The sequence below is a fragment of the Colius striatus genome, chromosome 6 (genome assembly GCF_028858725.1).
Source record: "Colius striatus isolate bColStr4 chromosome 6, bColStr4.1.hap1, whole genome shotgun sequence".
In the NCBI taxonomy this organism is placed as follows: domain Eukaryota; kingdom Metazoa; phylum Chordata; class Aves; order Coliiformes; family Coliidae; genus Colius; species Colius striatus.
Genome location: NC_084764.1, coordinates 24860169 through 24879378, shown reverse-complemented (window position 1 = coordinate 24879378; position 19210 = coordinate 24860169). Strand labels below are relative to the sequence as shown.

The 19210-nt window shown below is 42.4% G+C and overlaps 1 protein-coding gene across 11 annotated transcripts in view; it reads right to left on the bottom strand.

Annotated features, from left to right (window-relative positions):
• The window catches only part of GPATCH2L (G-patch domain containing 2 like), a 41757-nt gene extending 22758 nt beyond the window's left edge, over positions 1–18999 (bottom strand). Inside the window, exons 1-10 of one of the 11 annotated variants that reach the window (XR_009818882.1) lie at positions 18922–18992; positions 18140–18460; positions 17360–18030; positions 11216–11280; positions 7816–7992; positions 7340–7419; positions 5250–5317; positions 4402–4441; positions 2275–2360; positions 973–1089 (exon numbers count right to left, since the gene is read on the bottom strand). Coding sequence is in view for 10 of the 11 variants with exons in the window: in XM_061997669.1 (XP_061853653.1) it covers positions 2275–2360; positions 4402–4441; positions 5250–5317; positions 7340–7419; positions 7816–7992; positions 11216–11280; positions 17360–18018 (1175 nt within the window). In the remaining variant the exon portion in view is untranslated. Of the gene's footprint in view, positions 1–972; positions 1090–2274; positions 2361–4401; positions 4442–5249; positions 5318–7339; positions 7420–7815; positions 7993–11215; positions 11281–17359; positions 18031–18139; positions 18461–18921 lie in introns of those variants that run through there. The other 10 variants (XM_061997669.1, XM_061997671.1, XM_061997679.1 and 7 more) reach the window with 10 other exon arrangements.
• Between the last annotated feature and the right edge of the window lie 211 nt (positions 19000–19210).

The window sequence follows — 19210 nt, the reverse complement described above, 5'->3', positions numbered from 1 at the left end:
TCCACACCATGAAGACAGCTTGTTCTGCAATACATTTCATATAATTCTCAGGTGATTAGCTTCTCACACATACACCATTCTCACAAATTCATGAGTAGAGTTTCTCCAGGATGAGATGCAAGCTGTTAGGAGCTTACTGAAGCACAAACTACTGGAACTGACTCCACCCACATCAAAAGAATATGGTAACTGGGGCAATGGCTGAACAGTGCTAACAGAGATCATCCAAACCTATCATAAGAAAATACAGCCTTGGCTCTTCACTGTAAAGAATAGTTATTGTCAAGGAAACATATTTGTGAAGGAACAATTTCCTTCTGTGCTCTTGGCAGCATCTTTATGTAAAGGAAACACCTTGCACCAATGAGTTCTATCCCTGCCACGTACCTGGGGCTGTGTAACACTTTCATTCTTTCCATATTTATTTCTCCTATAAAGATTCTTGAGTACATTTCACACTAAAATAGAAACTACTTCCTCAAAACACAGGCATTTGAAAACATAGCTGTCTCTGGGATGGGAAAACTGACAGCATTCAGTAACAATTCATAGGCAATTATGTTTTGTCACGACATCAGCTACCTGTTTCTTAAAGGAAGGAACCAAGCAGATATTAATTGGTTAACTAGACTACATATTCAGCAAAAAACAAGACCACATGATCCCTCCAAGTTTAGAAATCCCTTGCCATAACCAGTGGCTTAGGAAAAGGCCTTCACTGGTTATCACAAAGGTAGATACTTTGCCCTGTTTGAATTTGTGACCATGATCTGTCTAGCTTTCCCTTCTGGAAGACAAACTTTTGTAGAGCATTATGTATAACATACTTGAGTCACCAGAAAGGTTATCCTAGTTGTAAATGGAGAGATCAATCAATCTTCTTGCTTCATGGGCACAAAATATCCCCAGAATAGGAGAAAAGCACTGAAAGGACCCAATTTATTGATGCCCAATCTTACTAATTCTTCTTACTTCATCCAGTTGAATGTTTAGGAGCTGCTCTCTTCCTCCCTCCGCCTTTCCAGCTTTAGTATGCTGGCTACAGCAGCATGAGGTCATGGTACGACATCACAAAATTCCCTGCAGAAGCTAGAGGGAGGAGAGGTTTTGCTGGATTGGTGCCAAGCTTTCTTTCAGACATACACAACCTCAGTACATTTTTCATGCTCTATTTGCTAATTAACAAGGGAAAGAAAGCCATGAAGCTGAAAGACCAGACTTTTCCTTCAGATTTGGTCCTTTGTACAAACACACACATGGAACTGTGTCCCAAGCAAGGCTTTGTCTCCTCGCACTGGGAAAGTGATCAAGGGCAACTTATCTTTAGATAGTCACCTGCAGCACAAAAACAGGAGTCATCTCCAAGGCCAATACTTGAATTCAACTTAGGATTAGTCAGCAGAAGATGCCCGAATAGCATATTAACCCCAACTATGCAAACTCAAATATACCTCAACATTTGGCTAGACTAGATCTACATTTCAGCTACAGCATTGGATAAAGAGATAGTAAGCCATTAGAGGTCATCTCAGGTGAGTTCTCAAGTCTATTTTAGGCACTCAGGATATCAAAATGCCTCAGTATGTCACCCACATGACTTTGTCAGCATCTTCCCTCTCATCTTGTTCTGATGTTAATTGTGGGCAACAATACTATGCCCATTTGTACCTATACGACAGACTTGTCACAATTCACTACGTAATCCAGAACAGATCACATTTATTTCTAAATAGCACAGTATGTTCTACCTGTCTGTCATACACTGATTCATATATTCTAAGCACTTAGTGCCTTCATAGAATGGTTTGGGTTGGAAGAGACCTTAAAGATCATTCAGTTCCACCTCCTCTGCCATGGGCAGGGACACTTTCCACTAGACCAGGTTGCTCCAAGCCCCATTCAACCTGGCCTTGAACACTTCCAGGGATGGAGCACCCACAACCTGTTGGGTGACCTGGTCTAGTGCCTCACCATCCTCACAGAGAAAAACTTCTTCCTATTATCTCATCTAAATCTAGCCACCTTCAGTTTGAAGCCAGTACCCCTTATCCTATCAGCATAGGCCATTATAAAAAAGTCCCTCTCCAGCTTTCTTGTATTGAGACTCAAATAATCTGTATCACTGTGTTTTATGCTACATTTGAACACAAGCCTCATAGTGAAAAGTATGTTAACTTCCAGGTCTGTGGTCATTGTTCAGACCACGCAGTACTACTGAAGATAACCAGGGGAGGGAAATGAGACAACCCCAACAGAGTAGAGCAAGGGAGTTACCTGGCAGTGCAGTGTGCTGGTGAGCATCTTCGGTGGGAAGCATCAGCAAGCACATCCAGAGAGTACAGAGGAGATAATGGATTGAACTGGAAAGTCAAGAGATTCTATTTAAGCAAAGCGTTAACAGAAATAGACTCCAGATACAGCTGCTCAGACCTATTCCCTGTAGTTGTTTATTTACTGTACAGAGTCCTTTCTGACATAGGAAGGGCTGAGACTCATTTCAGAAAAAAGGCTAGCACAGGGTGCAGCAGCAAATCTCATAACCATCTTCTCACAACAGCCAGCCTTGTAATCACACTCTTCTTTCAACTCACATTATCCAAAATGCTAGTTGACTAAAGAGCATACTCCAAGTGCTTTACTGCTGCATACCATGAGCAAAAAGTCTGCCTCCCTTTTGGGAAGCCTCCTGTTCACCTTCATGTTGTAGAGAGAAAAGTCAGTCATGAAAGGTGCAAGCACAAAACTTCCCATAGAGTAGTTCCAACACTCTGTGTGGCCATCTGTATAACTGAAATGGACTCTAGAAGAATTGGGTCCACCAGGTTCAGTTCACAATGAGCTCCCAATTCATTCCACAGCAAGTGAGCTGCTCTTCCCACTCCCAACTCACTTCACAAGCTTTTGTAGACTGTTTAAAACACTTCATGGTCAGACCAACTTAATGTGAGACATACACTAGAAAAATCTTGAAAGCATGAAACCTGTGCAAGACAGCTTGTTTGTAGAAGACACAACTCTTAAGGTAAAGACAGAAATGGAATAATCTAGTCAATCAATGTGTGCAGTAATCTTCGCTTAATATGCAAACTTCTGTTTTAAGGTTTAGACTGGTAGATTTTCTGGGGTATTTGCATTACACTTCCATTCACAAACTCCTCTTTATTTATAATTCTCACCACAAGCAGGAAATTCATTTCCATCTGCTTTGCAAAGTGCTACACCGATCTCCAGAATATTTTCTTGTATTACTAGGATTACTGACGTATTTTTAAATACAGACAAATTCATAATCCACAGTTGTAGCATGACACGTTACAAAAGCTACCTGCAACTCTAAAACACAGTCCTAGGCCTTTGCCTTCAACCTTTCTGAGAAATAAAACGGACAATGTACATCAAAGCAGCTGCTACCAGCAAGCTCCTCCTTAAGCTGGACTGTTAGTTTCCTGTCAGTGAAGTAACCCTGTCGCTGCACAGCACAGGACTATCACCAGTAATCCTCTGCAGCTGATTCAAGTTCATTTATTTCGGTCATTTTAAAGTTTATGTAGTTACCATTCTTATCTTTAGTAATATAAAAGAAGTATGTGAAATGTTCTCACTAATGAGTCATACACAACTGCAGAAAGGCCTGCAAATTATTTCTTGCCATGTACCTATTTTTAGTCACCTGAAGAGTAGAACAAATTTCAGTCCTACTGCTCACCAATCAAATACCAACTCATAAAGGAACAGAAGGGAGTGTGCATGGCTAGGAGCACTGGTACAACACAACTGCTCAAATAGAAGATTCTTTTTGCTTTCTGCTATTAAGAATCCAAGCTCTTGCATCTTAAGTAAAAGAGTCTCCTAGTACTGAAGCTATGAAAGACTTACTGGAAATATAAAAGTAACATATAAGAGTTTTAGTTCCAAGAATGCCTATTTCTTCTGCTTATCAACTCTTATATATTTCAGCTGCTATTTCAATACAACCAGCTCACCATTTTTTCCCCTTCTCCTGTTAATAAGACTACCAGGTAGACAAGCTAAAGAAGGAAAAACAAAGCATTTAAGAAGAGAAAAATGTTCCAGTTCTTATGGAATTTTGAGAGGTCAAAGCTCCTCCTGACAAGAGGCATTTTCCCTCCCACTCACTGTCAGAAAGGAAGGTCTACACTAACTGGAAACAGGGATATAAACAAAAGAAGCTCCTGAGCGATTCAGTTTAAATACAGAATACAATGCCTGAGACATGGGTTGTGTTCAAAGCCCAGATGATGTCAGTTAATAAAATGGAAAGGGACAGGGCTGCCTTACCTCATGTGCACAGGTCACAGTGTGTGAGAAATCAGAAGCTGGCACTTTATTCTTTCTAGAGAGACGGAAACCAATAAAAAAGGTAGAGCAGAGTCAGCTTACCTGGTTGCGATCTCTCTTCCCCATGGATGGCAACCAAAAACTGGAAGGAGGCAGTGTTGGAAGGACAGGTGGGAGCAACGCCAAAGAAGGAATGAACACGGCGGTAAAAAAAAGGAGGGTTGGGGGTAAGGAGACAAGGGAAAGGGAAGAACAGAGATGGAAGAAGGAGAAAGATTAAACATCAGCAAGACTCATATTAAAAACAACAGACTTCAGATACAAGGAGAAAAATGGACACCAACAGTTGGTGAAGGCTGGACCCGCTGCACTACAGTCAAGAGGTGCCATCCTTACCTATCCATTGCCCAACTAGAATGGCATGGGATGTTAAAGGATAGGCATCATGACTATTTCAGGTGCTGACCACAATGCAAATACAGTAGTTGGGGCAGGAGATAAAACAAAGCAAGAGAAAGCAATATCACAGCTGCTGTGTCAGCATCATTTCTGGAGTCTGGGTACGTGCCCATAACATGGCTCCACAGAGAAGCTTTTCAAAAAACTAACATATAGGATGCAGCCTTCTCATAGTGTTGTAGTTCATCAGACGTTATTGCAACGGCATGTTGTCAGGGAGGGGAGAAAAAAAGTAAGCTGACTCTAACCAACAGGGCACTTGAGCAGTGCTCACACACTAAGGCAGCCTTATGAACAAAAAGGATGTCAGTAACTACAAATGGCAAATAAGAAAACCAAGAAGCCATTGGTATATGGCTGTCACCCATTCCACAGGTTGCTTCCTGCTTCAGTTACCACCCAGTTCTTCATTCCCTTCAGTCCCAGTAAGGAAGCAGACCCTATAGTTCTTCCCTCCCACAATTCTACACAACAGCTGTTAAGGGCCTTACTCTTTCTGGCATGGATCACTAACAATATGACCTAGCCTCTCGGTGCCCAGAGTGCTCATGGAGGTCTCCTGAAACACAAAGACAGGTAAAAGGTTGCAGACTCTCACACAGTGAGTGGACATAAAACTTTGCTGCTGCCAGTAAGAACAGATCATACTCCCCTGGTCCACATACTTTCCTTCCCAGCCCACTCTCAGCTAAACATATTCACCCTTTCCTTTTAGAATCTCAATTGAGCTGATTTAACTAATCAGAGTGGCAGAAAATCATTCAGCTATGTGGTGTTTAGTTGTTAGCTGGGGTTAAACCACAACAGTATGCAGCAAAAAGATGCAGTTAAGAACAGGGGAAATGGCACAGAAGGGCTTATTTCCAGGTTGCTAGGGTCAGTTGGGCCAGGAACATGACAGGACAGGACACGACACTTGTCTCCTTAACAATGGGGATTCACCAAGCACAGGTGAATGAAACAAGGAGTATGCATGAAGTTTCTGCCTTTTTTGAAAGCAGCAATTCAAGAGCAGGACCTCTAGCAGCTAAAGAAAAGATAGATGCTAGGAGAAAAGACTTGCTCTGGGACCATGTTTCTCCCTGCAAGACACTGCCGTATGTATGTGCTTGATGGTGGCACCACACAGCCTGAAGCACCAGCTGTTCATATCTGCATAACAACTACCTCCAAGAAAGAAATATACTTTGCAGTAAGCATCTGAAGAGGCGGGTAAAAATGCTTTCACGGGTAAGATTTGTTTGTGCTAGGTACACAGGCAAAACGCACTCCAAGTTTGGGGGGAGTTGTAGCAGCAGGGGTGAAAGATGGGCTATTTGTTACAGCAGCAAAATTATTAACTTAAAGTGCCGTAATGTTTAAATTTACGGTTTATTACTGTGTAAATTACAAGCCGTACTTTTGGTAATTAGCAGCTCGCTGGCGGGGAGCTCTGAATGAAACTCATTATTTATGATTACAATTTAGAGAGAGATGGGGAAGGGGGAGCAGTGACCTCCGCTGCAAATGACAAAGATCCCTTTAAGGTGATGAAGATGAATTAAACAAGTAAATATTATCCTTCTCATTTGGATCATTAGAGGTGCTGCCAACAGGCTCAGCCACTTGCAGGTGGCCTGAGGAACCCTACCCAAAGCCCTTCTCTTTCCAGCTGAGGATTCGCATTTTAAACACTGGTACAACCAAGAAAGGTGAGTGGAAGAAAGAGGGGGTAAACAAAGGTCTTTCAAGTGTGACTGAACCAACAGGAGTAGTCACACTCTTCTAGACTCCAGACCCCTCTAACACACCTTTCAAACAGACTCTGTAAAGCCAGTCAGCTCAGAACATACGCTATTATTTTTAAAAGCACAGAGCACGACCCCATAAAAGTCAAACACTACCAACACCTTCCTGCTCAGAAATACCTTTTAATGACAGACAGCAGTACTCAATACTTCAAGATCCAGACCCAGTGAGATGTACCCCTTCCTCTTTTAGACAGGTATCTGCAAAGTGTTTCTCACTCCTTCAGAAAATGGAATAATACTTTGTTTGTTGTTTGTCCTACATGTAATAACCTAGTCAAATGGCTTTGGGTAATTTTGCATTACACCATATAACCTTATATTATTCTGTCTCCCTGCTAAAAATGCAACTGCTAAAGTCACCTTCCTTTGCTGTTATTCATATGAATCTGCTTCCCTATCTAAGATTTGGCCTTCCTTCACCTTTGGGTCACCTCTCTGCCTTTGTAGTCTCAGATTATGAGCATGCATAGGTCCCATGCCATAATCATCTTCCCCTACATCCTGCCTAAATCTTCTTGGTATTTGTGCCACCTGTCATTCGTCTTCAGACCTCCTTTCATACTGCTTTTAGCACTGATCATCTGCCTTGGCCTCTCCAAACCTGCCTTAAAATCCACTTAGTCAATCAACTTCTGACAGTCAATGCAGTTAAAACAAATCAAACAATACATGAAACAAAAACCATACAGGGTCTCTTTCTACAGAAAACAATTCAGGTAATATTTTAGAACAGACCTTCAGGACTGGTAAGCACTGGAAATACAACACTGTTACCTCGCAAAAGGGAATACCTTGCCAACAAGCTTCCTTCGACCTTTTCGGAGACAACGGGCAGCAGCTCCTGGAAGGCGATTCAAGCGAGCATGAAACCCTGAAAATCAAACACAGAAAAACATGAGCAATAAATACAGAAGATTCTTCCTGACAAAACCACCAGGAAAAACAATTAGTTCAATGGTCAGACCAGATCCTTTGTGTCAGGTTTCTCAATCTGCAAAAGGTAGATTTATTCATCTTATTAATTTGCAAAAGGCCAATTTATTCACAAATCAAACAAAAATCCTAGTATAAAACCAGAAGACTTAAGAATATGGGCAGCTAGTATGAGTATTTTAGTATCCCCTCCAGTAGTGCAGCTATTTTTAACTGGACCACAAAAAAACACAAGTCACCACTATCAGAGTACACTGCAGCACCTACAAGCAAAATCTGCTCTTGCCATTACATCAAAAGCTTTCAAACACATGGCATTCCATGTGGACCTCACCTCTCTGAGCCGGCCGTGAAGGCAGAAGGAACGTGGTATCTGAGAACTTGTCCAGGCCTGAGTCAATCCGCTCCACTTCAGATCGGTGGTCAGCTCCCCACTTGGGAAGAAGGTTGGGGACAGTGAATCCTGGAACACATTCTCCTTCGTAAAACCAATCACTTTGCTCATCATCTCCTAAAGAATTAGGATGGAATTAGCCACAATTAACATTAATGTGCCTCGTGACAGTCCCACAAAACACTACAGGTAGGCATTTCTGGATGTGAAACAGCTGAAGACTCATTAAGAATTGCTTCCTTAACAGCCTTGTATTTGTATTCTGTTTCAATGATCTGCAGTAACTATGGGGCCTCGATAAATGCTTTAAAGTATCCAGCTCCTCAGTCTACAGAATTTCCCCATAGAACAAAGCTCTCTTTATAGACCTGCCTAGGGCAGATTTAGCACTCTGTTGCGATTGCATCTCATCAACTTTAGTTTAATGTTTTGTGATGTCTTATGCAGAACACTTTCTCTGGAGTAATTACTGTGACAGAGGCAGAGGCCAATCATTTGGCACACATTGGAGGCTGTCATAGGACAGACTTCACAACAGGAGAAGACCAGGCTCATACAGTAAGCAACAGAGCATGCTCACTGATGAGAAAGATCCCTAGTGTCTCCTAGTAGAGCACGTAAGGGAAAAGCACACAACTACTAGAAATGGTCACTCTGAGTGTAAGTACTAACCGTGCTGTGAGTCTGTCTCAATCAATATTTATTAGAATCTGTCAGAACTACAAACCCTCTGCAAAACTAGAGCAGCAGCAACAAAAGTCATGACCAAAGTCTCCATAAAGCAGGGTCACTGCAATTAATGTAGCTGCAATCTAAAACTGAACTGCATCAGATACCATTCATAGTAAAATTGTCTGGCCAGAAATTCCCTGAGAGCATGTGAGCAGCGTAAGAAAAAACAGGAAGAGGGCAAAGAACTTGACACACTTAGGTTCTTAGGAGCTCAGATAAAGAACAGTCCCATGTAATTCAAGGTATTTCAAAGTAAAAACTACCACATTTGACTTAGGGAAAACTCTCATTTGCCTACTGTATGTCCCAACTCAAGTATTCCCACTTACTCTACTCACCAAGCTGCACTACTCCTGACTGAAACCCTTTATGCCTTCCCATACATCTTGCCAGACCAAAAAACAAACAAATAAAAAAGCCAAGAAAACCACCTCAGCCTAGTAAGAATGCTGCAATCTTGCACACAACAGAAGTAACAGCCAAAACCAAGCCCAATCAGCAACAAGTAGGACAGCAAGAGCACTTCATCCTGAAGCTCCAGCATCACTTTTTATGCCTGTGATACATCAGTTCACCTTGCATGCTTGTGACAAAAACATTTGAAAATACAAATATCCCTACATCTCTTATAGTAAATTAAAACTAACTAATGTTGGATAATTCTTCTAGGTGATCATACATTGTACAAAAATATCCCTGCAGTTTAGGATCTATAAGCATAATGCACTGTCATAACTCAAATCACTACTTTCACAAGACAAACTTTATCAATCAGGAGCATATGCTAATACCACAGTAACTTGCACCTTAAGAGATCTTAATGCATTTAAAGGAAAAAAAAGCCTTATGATAAAGTTATAAAGTAGGACCTTTCTCTGCTCACAAAAGTGCACTGGTAGTTGGAAATGCAAAGATAACCTATTAAATTAACAACAATACAAATACTGCATCACATAAACATTTAAGTACACTGCTATTTTCAGTTTCCTATTATTCTGTTTGGAATTGTTCTTGAAAACTACTTCTAAGATGATGTGACCAAAAAAAAAAAAAGTTCTGTACCCTCTCTACCTCACTGGAGAGCTGTTTATTATTTGCTTTATGACTAAAAATTGCTCCAAAAAAGGGAAAGGGTGATGTTTATTATTTAACCCAAAAGTGCAACATCATTTTTTAACTCTTTTTAATGTAATTGTAAGCTAAAATTTCTTGGCCAGAAAGGTATTTTAGTATCAACTGTTTGAACAAACAGAGGCTTGATGACTTGGATGTCAAATCTCTTCCAGTACCTAGACAGGAATGGCTGTAATTGAGTTTAATTAATTGAAGTAGTGTATTCTACATGCTTTTGGATTTTAGGAATCCTGGTGGCATACAGACACACACATACACAATCCAGTCTACATCAATCTTGCCTCGGGTGATAAAGTAAAAATTCAACACTTCAGTCACCACTCTCCTTCGTCATCTGATATGCAAGTGCTAACTAACTTCAGCTCTCCCAAAACAGTCATCAGTAAAAAGAAAGGACCAAAGATTTGACTCTGATGTTGGGAGGTTGGAAACAGGTATTTGTAGCAAAGGTCAAAGCTGATATTTGAAATCCTACTCTTAAACAAAGTATTATAGTCACCTAAAACAGTTTGGCCCCATAGCCTAACGTCTAATCAGAAAACATGTAAGCATATTTGCTGTCACTGTGCTGCTTCACACACCAATACCTGGGTCAGTAACAAGCTAGTAGAAGCACCATTTCCTGCTCAGTTACTGACACTACTTCCTTTAGCACTCATATATTCCCAGAAGAGATCTCATCCAAATCGGCTTCTGTAATATGACAGATTCAGAGTATACACCAGCAGAAGCTGCGTGGAATTACAGGTCTCTAGGATCACATTCCACCTGCTCCAAATATAATAGTCTTGAGTGCCTACGTGCCTACTACAAGCTCTTTCACACTTACTTCTGCCATATCCCCCAAAAAACAGACCTGTGCTGTAACCAATAAATAAAAGCAGATTACACTCTACACTCAAACCCCCTAAGAAACTATTTCTACAACAGAAGTTGAAAATTAAAGGCTCAACACACAAGAGTTACTGAGGACTATAAATTCAAAGAAACTAAATCTATCACATATTACTATTCTCTTCTCAGCGCTGTCCATGAGGTGACATGTCAGTACTAACTGCTTTTTTTTTCATATCATCCCTTCCTGCCTATAGAGAAAAGAACTACCAGACTCAGAGACTAATGGTATGTAGGCAAGAATTAAAACACCTACAGAAACAAAACATAAGGTCTACTGGAGAGGTCTAAAATCCCTCTAACATTTCTGTGCCTTTGCATAATAGCTTCTTATATTCCAAATATTATGGATCTGACATAGAAAATATTTCAGCAGAAAAAGTGTCCTGTTATCACATCTTTGTAGCCATTTCTTAGTATTTTTTTAGCTCATTTCTTAACTTCTAGTTCCTCCCAGCCACTGGTCTTTCTCCCATACTTCCCTGTGTGTCTCCAAGTACAGATCTTTCCTTTCTGTTTGTAAAGGAAGTCATAGAAATTTGCCAGCAATACATGAGGAAAATCACAAGACACTTGTTACCTTGGCGACCTTCATCATTGGTAAACAGGCCAGTATCACTGCTACTGCATACACTGCTGGTTTCACTGGAACAAAAACAAACAAAAAACCCCGTGGTTTCAGTTGCAGCAGACACAAACCAAAAGCCACTTTATTACATTTTACTAGCTTCTCTGAGCCCCATATGCTTTACATCTCTCACAAAAATTGCATTTCAGGTACATGGCAGGCTCTAGCATAGGACATAATTGCTTTCTGTTAAAACCTAGCAATGGTGCATCGCTTGAGAAAGAATAGAATCCTGTATCTAGTCGAGTTCTAAGTTATCAAAAAGTAATTAATACCATGGCATTTGCCTCCTGTACTAGAGTTAATAACCTAGCTATTATATTGTCTGGAACACTAACTAGGAAATTAAATGCAGTTAAAACTCTGTCCTCAGGTCAGGGTTTTCAGCTGCTGAAAATCCTCTAAAGTTTTCTACTTGGGATTCTTTTTTCTCAGAAACGCACAGTTGCATAAAACCAGCCTTCAATCTAAGGAAACATTTATTTCTCCTGGTGGGAAGAGCAGCAGGTACATTCACAACTCTTTAGCTAAATAGCACAGCATGACTTGCTGCTGCTGAATGCAACCTCATTATAGCACACTTTGCATACGCTGAAGCAGTTACAGGAGACTTCATTCTTGAATCAAAGAATTAAACTACAAATTAATGTGTAGAAAGCTGTTAATTGACTGTAACGCTGGATTAATATTTGTAGCAGAAATATATGCTCAGGTCAGTCCCTTGCATCTGATGGCTTTAATGCTTATACTTAATCAATCCTTGGACACTTCAGGCAATATTTCCTCTGATTTAGTCAAGAGATATCAGAACAAGCAGAAACTACTTACTGCCCACCCCAGCACTAGAATCAATCTCTGATCAGGGCACGCTGGGTCACTCTTTTCCAGGAAAACTGGATCATACTAGACACCAGTGATCAACTGGAGACTTCTCAATTCAAAAGGCTGAAAGATGAGGGACCATAAGGTGTGTCACCTCAAAGAACTGCAAGCACATAATAAAATCTCATTTTGTAAGCATATTATTGATCTTAGAACACGTACTCTAAAGCATAGCCAAATCAACTCATCATGCTGGATATCTACAAACTCTGCATCTTCATTTATAAAGGTCATTTAAACTTAAAGGATGAACAATCTGTACACATTTCAGTATGCAAATTAATATCAAATTTCAAATCAACCCATTACAAAGTTTGGCCATCCATTCACCCTCCCACATATACAACACAGCAATTAAGGCCAAGGACTGAGAACCAGGAGTCATTCATTTCATCCCTAGCTCTCCTACCAGCTCATTATATGACCCTGGGCAAATCTCTTAGCATGTCTGCTTTCCCTTTTGAAAGCCTGGATTAATAGTCATCACAAGCTGGAGATGCAAGGACTGAGCAACTGCTTCATAATGGTTTTAGCACGTTCAGAGGAAAGGTGCCTCAGAAAGGAAAAAGCATTGTCAAGATTCCAGATCATATTAACTGTACTTGAAGCACTCTGCTGCACTGAGAGCTCTTCAGTTCCTTAATAGATACATACCACTGCCAGTGCTTTACCAGAACAAATGTTCACAGATCTCACCCTCTTCACCATCCGTTTTACACTTCAGGGCTGTACACACTAGACTCCTACACAAGCCTTTCTGCAGGTCCAGTAACCACTGATTAATGACCTCCACTTGCAAAGGAGGCTACTTACCTTAACCATGAAATAATGAATGCTATTGATCCGACAAGCTACTGCTATAGAGTGTTATTGATCACCCAATCTTTGGTTAAAATGGTCCTCATTTAGCAATTTCACTGTCGCAAACACCTGGAGCAAAGCATGCTTATAATTAAATAGTTTGGAGGAGTTAAAGTGAGAGGTGATGGACAGAGATCTCAGGTTTCCCCCATTTATTCTTCCGCCTGAGCTATTGTTTGTGTCAAGAGGGATATTGATTTTCTATAAAAATAAGAAAACAAGAGGCACCGAGGGGCTGCAGAAGGTCAGGCTGGGCTGGAGAAGGAGGGGAAGCTGAACACTCTGTCTTTGTCACTTGCCTTCCAAGAGAGGAATTTTTTTCTTTACAGAGAGACTGGCTTCCAATTCATCAGCTTATCCAGGTTCTTGACTGCCACTGCAGGCTGCCATCAAAACAGCTCTCTTCCAAAGGTAAAGTGACTGTATTGTGCACTCAGAATGAGCACTGGTTACACTCCCACCTCAAAATACTGTACTGGTTTTGGCTGGGATAGAGTTAATTTTTCCTCTGCTGCTACATTTTAGATTTGTGACCAAAACACAGAAGTGTTTTAGTTTCTGCTGAGCAGTGCTTACACAGCACCAACACCTTTTCTGCTTCTCATCCTGCCCTTCCAGCGAGTGGGTTGGAGGGGCACAACGAGCTGGGAGGAGACACAGTCAGGAGAGTTGACCCCAGCTGACCAGAGTGATATTCCATAGGAGTCCAATTCAGCAATGAAAGCTTGGGCAAAAAGGAGGAAGGGGGAACATGTAGAGTTATGGCATTTGTTCCAAAGAACCATTACACATGATGGAGCCCAGCTTTGCTGGAGATGGCTGAACACCTGCATGCCCATTGGGAACGATTTCCTTGGTTTGCTTTGCTCGCACATGTAGCTTTTGCATTACCTATTGAAGTGATTTTATCTCTCAACCCACAAGTTTTCTCACTTTTACTCTTCCAATTCTCTCCCTTATTCCACAGCAGGTGAGTGAGCAAGCAGTTGTGTGGGGCTTAGCTGCCTATCCCAGTTAAACCACAACAAATATATCAGCATCAATCAGTGAAGTCACATGGCATTCATGGGTCAGTACAATCCCCGGTTTGAAAAAGTCACATTCAGAGAAGAGATTAGACAAAATGCACATCTCTCACTAGTAAGCACATCATTCAGTGACTTTTCAGACAGCTCTGGTACTCTGGTTTGTGCTGGCCTCAAGTCAAACCCAGATCATTCTGGGAGTACCCAGCTTAGGCCAACAAGAGAAGGAACTTCAGCACTCAATATATAATTTGCCTTTGCTTTATTATAGCTGTGGGGAATCTCAAAACATTAATGGACAGAGTAGCATGTGACTTCTAACAGTCTTAGCAGTTAATTGTCACCTTTGCACAAATATACAAATGAGTACTTAAACTAAGACCACTTGCTTCCTCTGTTGTTTCCACAATCATTTCTACATCAGGCTTTGAATTATGTCATTACCCAATTTAGAACCATCATCATTCCCTCATCATGTTCCTGTACATCCTTCCGTCAGTTTGTGTTCATCTCTTCCCATGTTTGGCAAACAATTTCCAAGGCTTAATTTCATGCACACTTTGAATCACAACCCTACAGCACATCTTCCTCCAGGAAAAAGACTGGGCACAGTCCCACAAGCAAACCATAAAAACTACCTCCTCACTAAGGATCCATATCCATAGCTTTCTCAGTGAATGAGAGTTTACCTACTGATAAGAAGTCTTCTATAAAGCAGAGAAAATGCTGGGTATTTTAGCATTTACAGAGACTCATTGCCACATAAAAAAATAAAAACATGTGTCAGTGGGAGGAAAAAGAAGGTGAAAACAAACCTAAATCACTTTTGAACACACAGTTTAGTTTACCTAAAAACACATTAGTTTTGTGATGCTCCCGACTGCTAGAGGACTGAACAGCCATGGAACTAATCCCTTGTCAAAGTGTTTTGTAAACCACGAGATCACTACGAACTGCTTTCAGTTCCCCATAGCCATTATCAGTTCCTGTCCCTCCCATCGGTTTGTGATGACAACCATACCATTCCCTCTCTCCTAGGCATCCAATTTACTTCTCCCTTACTCAGGATATGCCCTTGCTACACATCTGTACAAAGTACTCTTACAGTACCAGAAAAAAACAGCTAGAGCACAGTGAAAGCAAGGTAAGCACAGACAGTTTCACTCTGCCAGCAGCAGAGTGCTATATTTAGAGCAGCAGAGACCAAAGCATGATCTTCAATTGCAGTGAAGAGGGTTGTATGGATTTCTCTCTCCAACTTTGTCTCTCCCTAGTGAGTCATAGCATAGATCACACATGTGGTGCCAGAGGTCAAATATTCCAACCGCTGGCTTTCCAAAGAGAATCCCAAGGATTTAGCAACAGATGGTAAATGTCATTTGATGCAGATACTTGCACAATAATTAGTTTGAGAGCAAGAGACAATCAGAACAGAACAAAGCGATCTCCCAGCACGGTCCTCAAGTAATAGCCCAGACAAAGCTGTTTATTACTCTTTCAAAGGCTGGCACAAATCAAGGCTGGATGAAAGTCTGCTGGTTTAAGTTCAGACTGACATGATGGAACAGGCTCTGACTGGTGGAAAAAAAACCCTCAAGGAACATTGTCCATCACTGCCACATCACGTAAAGGTATCCCTCAGTCCATCACCACTGACATGCAATATTCAAGGGCTACTCAGCACATTCACCTTCCCAGACTACCAGCTCTGAAAAGACACAAGTACTTTTAACAACTAGCAGCAAAAAAGCATCCACTAACCTCTTCAAAAGGCCCACTTTGCGACCCACTCTTTCAGCAGACACTTTTTCGCTACTTCCACCCTTTAACAGTTAGAAACCACACTGACTGTAAAAATGCAATAGTGGTCCCCTGTATCAGGACAGCAAGGACATATTACAACCTGTACTTTGCAGAGCCTTCCCTGAAAATACTACTGAGAAGTTTGCACTTCCAGCAATGATCCACACAAAGCCCTCAATAACCAAGTGCCACCTGTCCAGTCTGACAAACTGCAGGAGTTTGACAGCCAGAACACTTAAACAAACCTTAACATACGATCAATTATACCTGGTCAAACAATTATACTTTCTAAATCCACTGTATTCCAATAGTGCCTATTACAGTAGGTGCTTGAGGAAAGAATACAAGAATGTGACAAATATAGATCAAGTGTTTCCTCTGTATAACTCCTCCAGCTTCTAGCAGTCAGCAGCTTAAGGACTTTCTGAGCCAGATCTTCTACCTGGGCTGTAATGCTTAACAGTGCTTGACAGATCTATGCTCCACATCCTCCTTTTGGGTATACTTAAATTTTTTTACCTCCAAAATCTCTCACAGTAGACCTCCAAACCTCATATTTTGTGAAAAAAGAACACTTTTTGGTTTAAATGTTTCCTCAATGTCTTCTTCTTACACAATAATTAGCGAGTAAACAACAGTATTCACTTTCTGTATGTTATTCATTAAGATTCTCATTCGATTCTCAGCAGTTGTTTCTTTTCTAATCTAAAGAAATCTCTTTGTATAGAAGCAGTTTTATAATCCCAAACCTTCTATGGAGAGGAAAAAAAAATTACATTCAAGGGGAGAACTTCCCAAGAACGACACACAAACTCAGGCCGTAACATTTACACTTCTCATTTTCACCTCTTGAATAAGATTCTGCCACAAGCTCATCAAAGTTCTCCACAACTGGATGTGAAGACATGACAGATTTCACTGTTTGCACAGGCTTATCCTGTCAGTAATGTATGTTTTCCCCAAACTTCTTAATTCATCTCATTACATTTTCCCCATAGCTAGCCTTTCAGGACCTTATTCCTGAGCCAGAGCAGAGATGCAGAACAGGAAAGAAGAAAGATGTTTTGACTGAGGTTCACGCAGTACCTGCACAGAGGGCTAGTGGTCATGACCACAGACCTACTCTCTACTACTACTTATGGTAAATTCTGAAAACAAGAAATTGGTATCGGTTCATATCAATCACACAAGTGCAATCTGTGGATTTACTCTCCAAACCACAGGCATGTCACTTCATAGCTGCAGGGCCACGGACATTTCAGAGGGCCCCTTGTGTAACAGAAACCAGAAACATATCAGCTTGCCAACTTCTCAAGGAAGCATTTTGGGTCATCAATACAGCATTGACAGGAGTGACTTTGGAAAAATCTACAGTTTACAAGTAGTCGAGATATTTCTTGTCTTCAAAAAGAGAACAGCACTGCACAATTTTGATAAGAGCTTCTGAAAGGAAGGCACAGGATACACAAGCAGCCGCAAGCAAGTCAGGCATCCGACTAGCACAGGGAAGAAACCAAGATCTCACCATTCCGACATGTTTTCATCTGAGCCCTGTTTCTGTTCATCGGCTTCACATTCCATCCGCTCCTTCCTTCCTCCTTTGCTGAGGAAGGGCCTGTTCTCTCCTGACTCACGAAGGCCATGACTGGATGATGTCCAAGGGGCATTTTCTTTCCAACGTGAAAGACGTTGTTTCTTGGCTAACTTGAACCTGCATCCCTTCTCACAGTTCCACTCTGACACCCTGAGCTTTTGCTGCAGACTGGCAGCTACCTCTGATGTCACACGTTTGACTTTCCGTCGGCGCCTGAGAGGTCGACAGGGCGCATTCTCTGTAAAGGAGTCTGACTCATGCCACGAGTGTTGCTTACTCCTCAGAGTGGCACTGAGAGCTGGATGTCGTTTGACCACTGCCGTGTCATCAGAGTCACTGAAATTGGCTGTCAGCACCTCGCGACAATCCTTGACAGCTTCGTCCAAGCTTGACTCTGAGGCCTCACTGTAGCAGCAGGCATGCTCTGCCTGGTGCGTGAAGTCTGAGCGTCGCTTACGACCTCGTCTCTTGCGAAGCTGACGCCGCTGCTGCCGGGGGCTTAGGGCCATCTCTTCCCATAGCTCATCCAGCTTGGTTTGTTCTGAAGTCTGTTCTAAGGCTGAGGCCAAGTCATGCACCAGTTCATCCATTGGCAGTGGCTACTAAAAATTACAACAAACAATTAGCATCAGATGTAAATGCTGCTACTAACACTTCATTAGACTACAATGTGCTATGGCCTTCATAGCATGAATCAAGTTACACACTTACTTTGGAGTTGCCTAGGAGAACCAAATGCAGGACAACTGCTGCTCCTTGGGCTACTACTCGCTTTTTCCTTTTGCAAGGGTTAAATTCCTCTTCTACCCATGGTAGCAGAGAACTTGCTAACACAGCTGTTGTGTCAAGTGCTCTGTGTCAGAAAAGGCCTTAAGGCTGCACCTTCTTCGTTGAAGCAACCTGCTTTGTTATACATCTTAAGGGCAGGACAGCCGGCAACCAGTTCGCTACCTGGTGTCGGTAAGCCATAGAGAAGGGTCAGTCTGCTCAGCAAACAGATCGAGTCTTCCAAAAAGTAGACAAGCAGCAAAGCTGAGAGGAAAACAGACAGTGAAACAGACAGTTTGCAAGCCAGCATCACGTCAACAGCAAAACAAGGCACGCAGGACTCTGCGCTTTAGAACAGGGTATATGAGACCGAGCCTCAACTCCCACTGCCAAAAAAATCCCATCCCTTCCACCTCAGGGCTGTCAGTGCGCCAATCCCAAAGCCCTCACCGCACCACCTTCCTCCCAACCTCAAGCCTTGCCTTACAGATGTGGGATTTCTCTCCCCACACCTTCTCCCGGGCTCAAAACCACCCGCACCTCCATACCGGCAAAGCACCTGCTGCCGCAGGCCGCTTCTCTTAGTCCCAGCTCTCTCAAGACACCAGGCCACACCACCTCCCCCTCCTCTAAGAGAAAACAACAGTGGCTACTTACGGACAACCCACCGGGAAGCCCTGCCCCTCACCGCCCCCCTCACGGGCCCTCACCCCGACTCCACTCACCGGCCAGCGCCCGCTCCTCCAACCCCTCGTCACCGGCGCTTCCGGCCTTCCCGGGCCACTTCCTTCCCGCCCCCGCGCCTGAGGGGCGGGGCTGGCGGCGGGGAGCGGGGGGGAGCGGGGATGGCGCGGCCGTGGGGCCGCTGCGCCGCCGCCCTCCGCCGCCAGCCCCGCCCCTCGCTCCGAGCGGAGGGCTTGTGGGCCCGTTGACGGCTTCTCCGTCGGTTTACGCCATTACAGATCATTTCCCAGCTGCCGGCGCAGCCCTTGCCATATGCTCACTCTTGGTTGT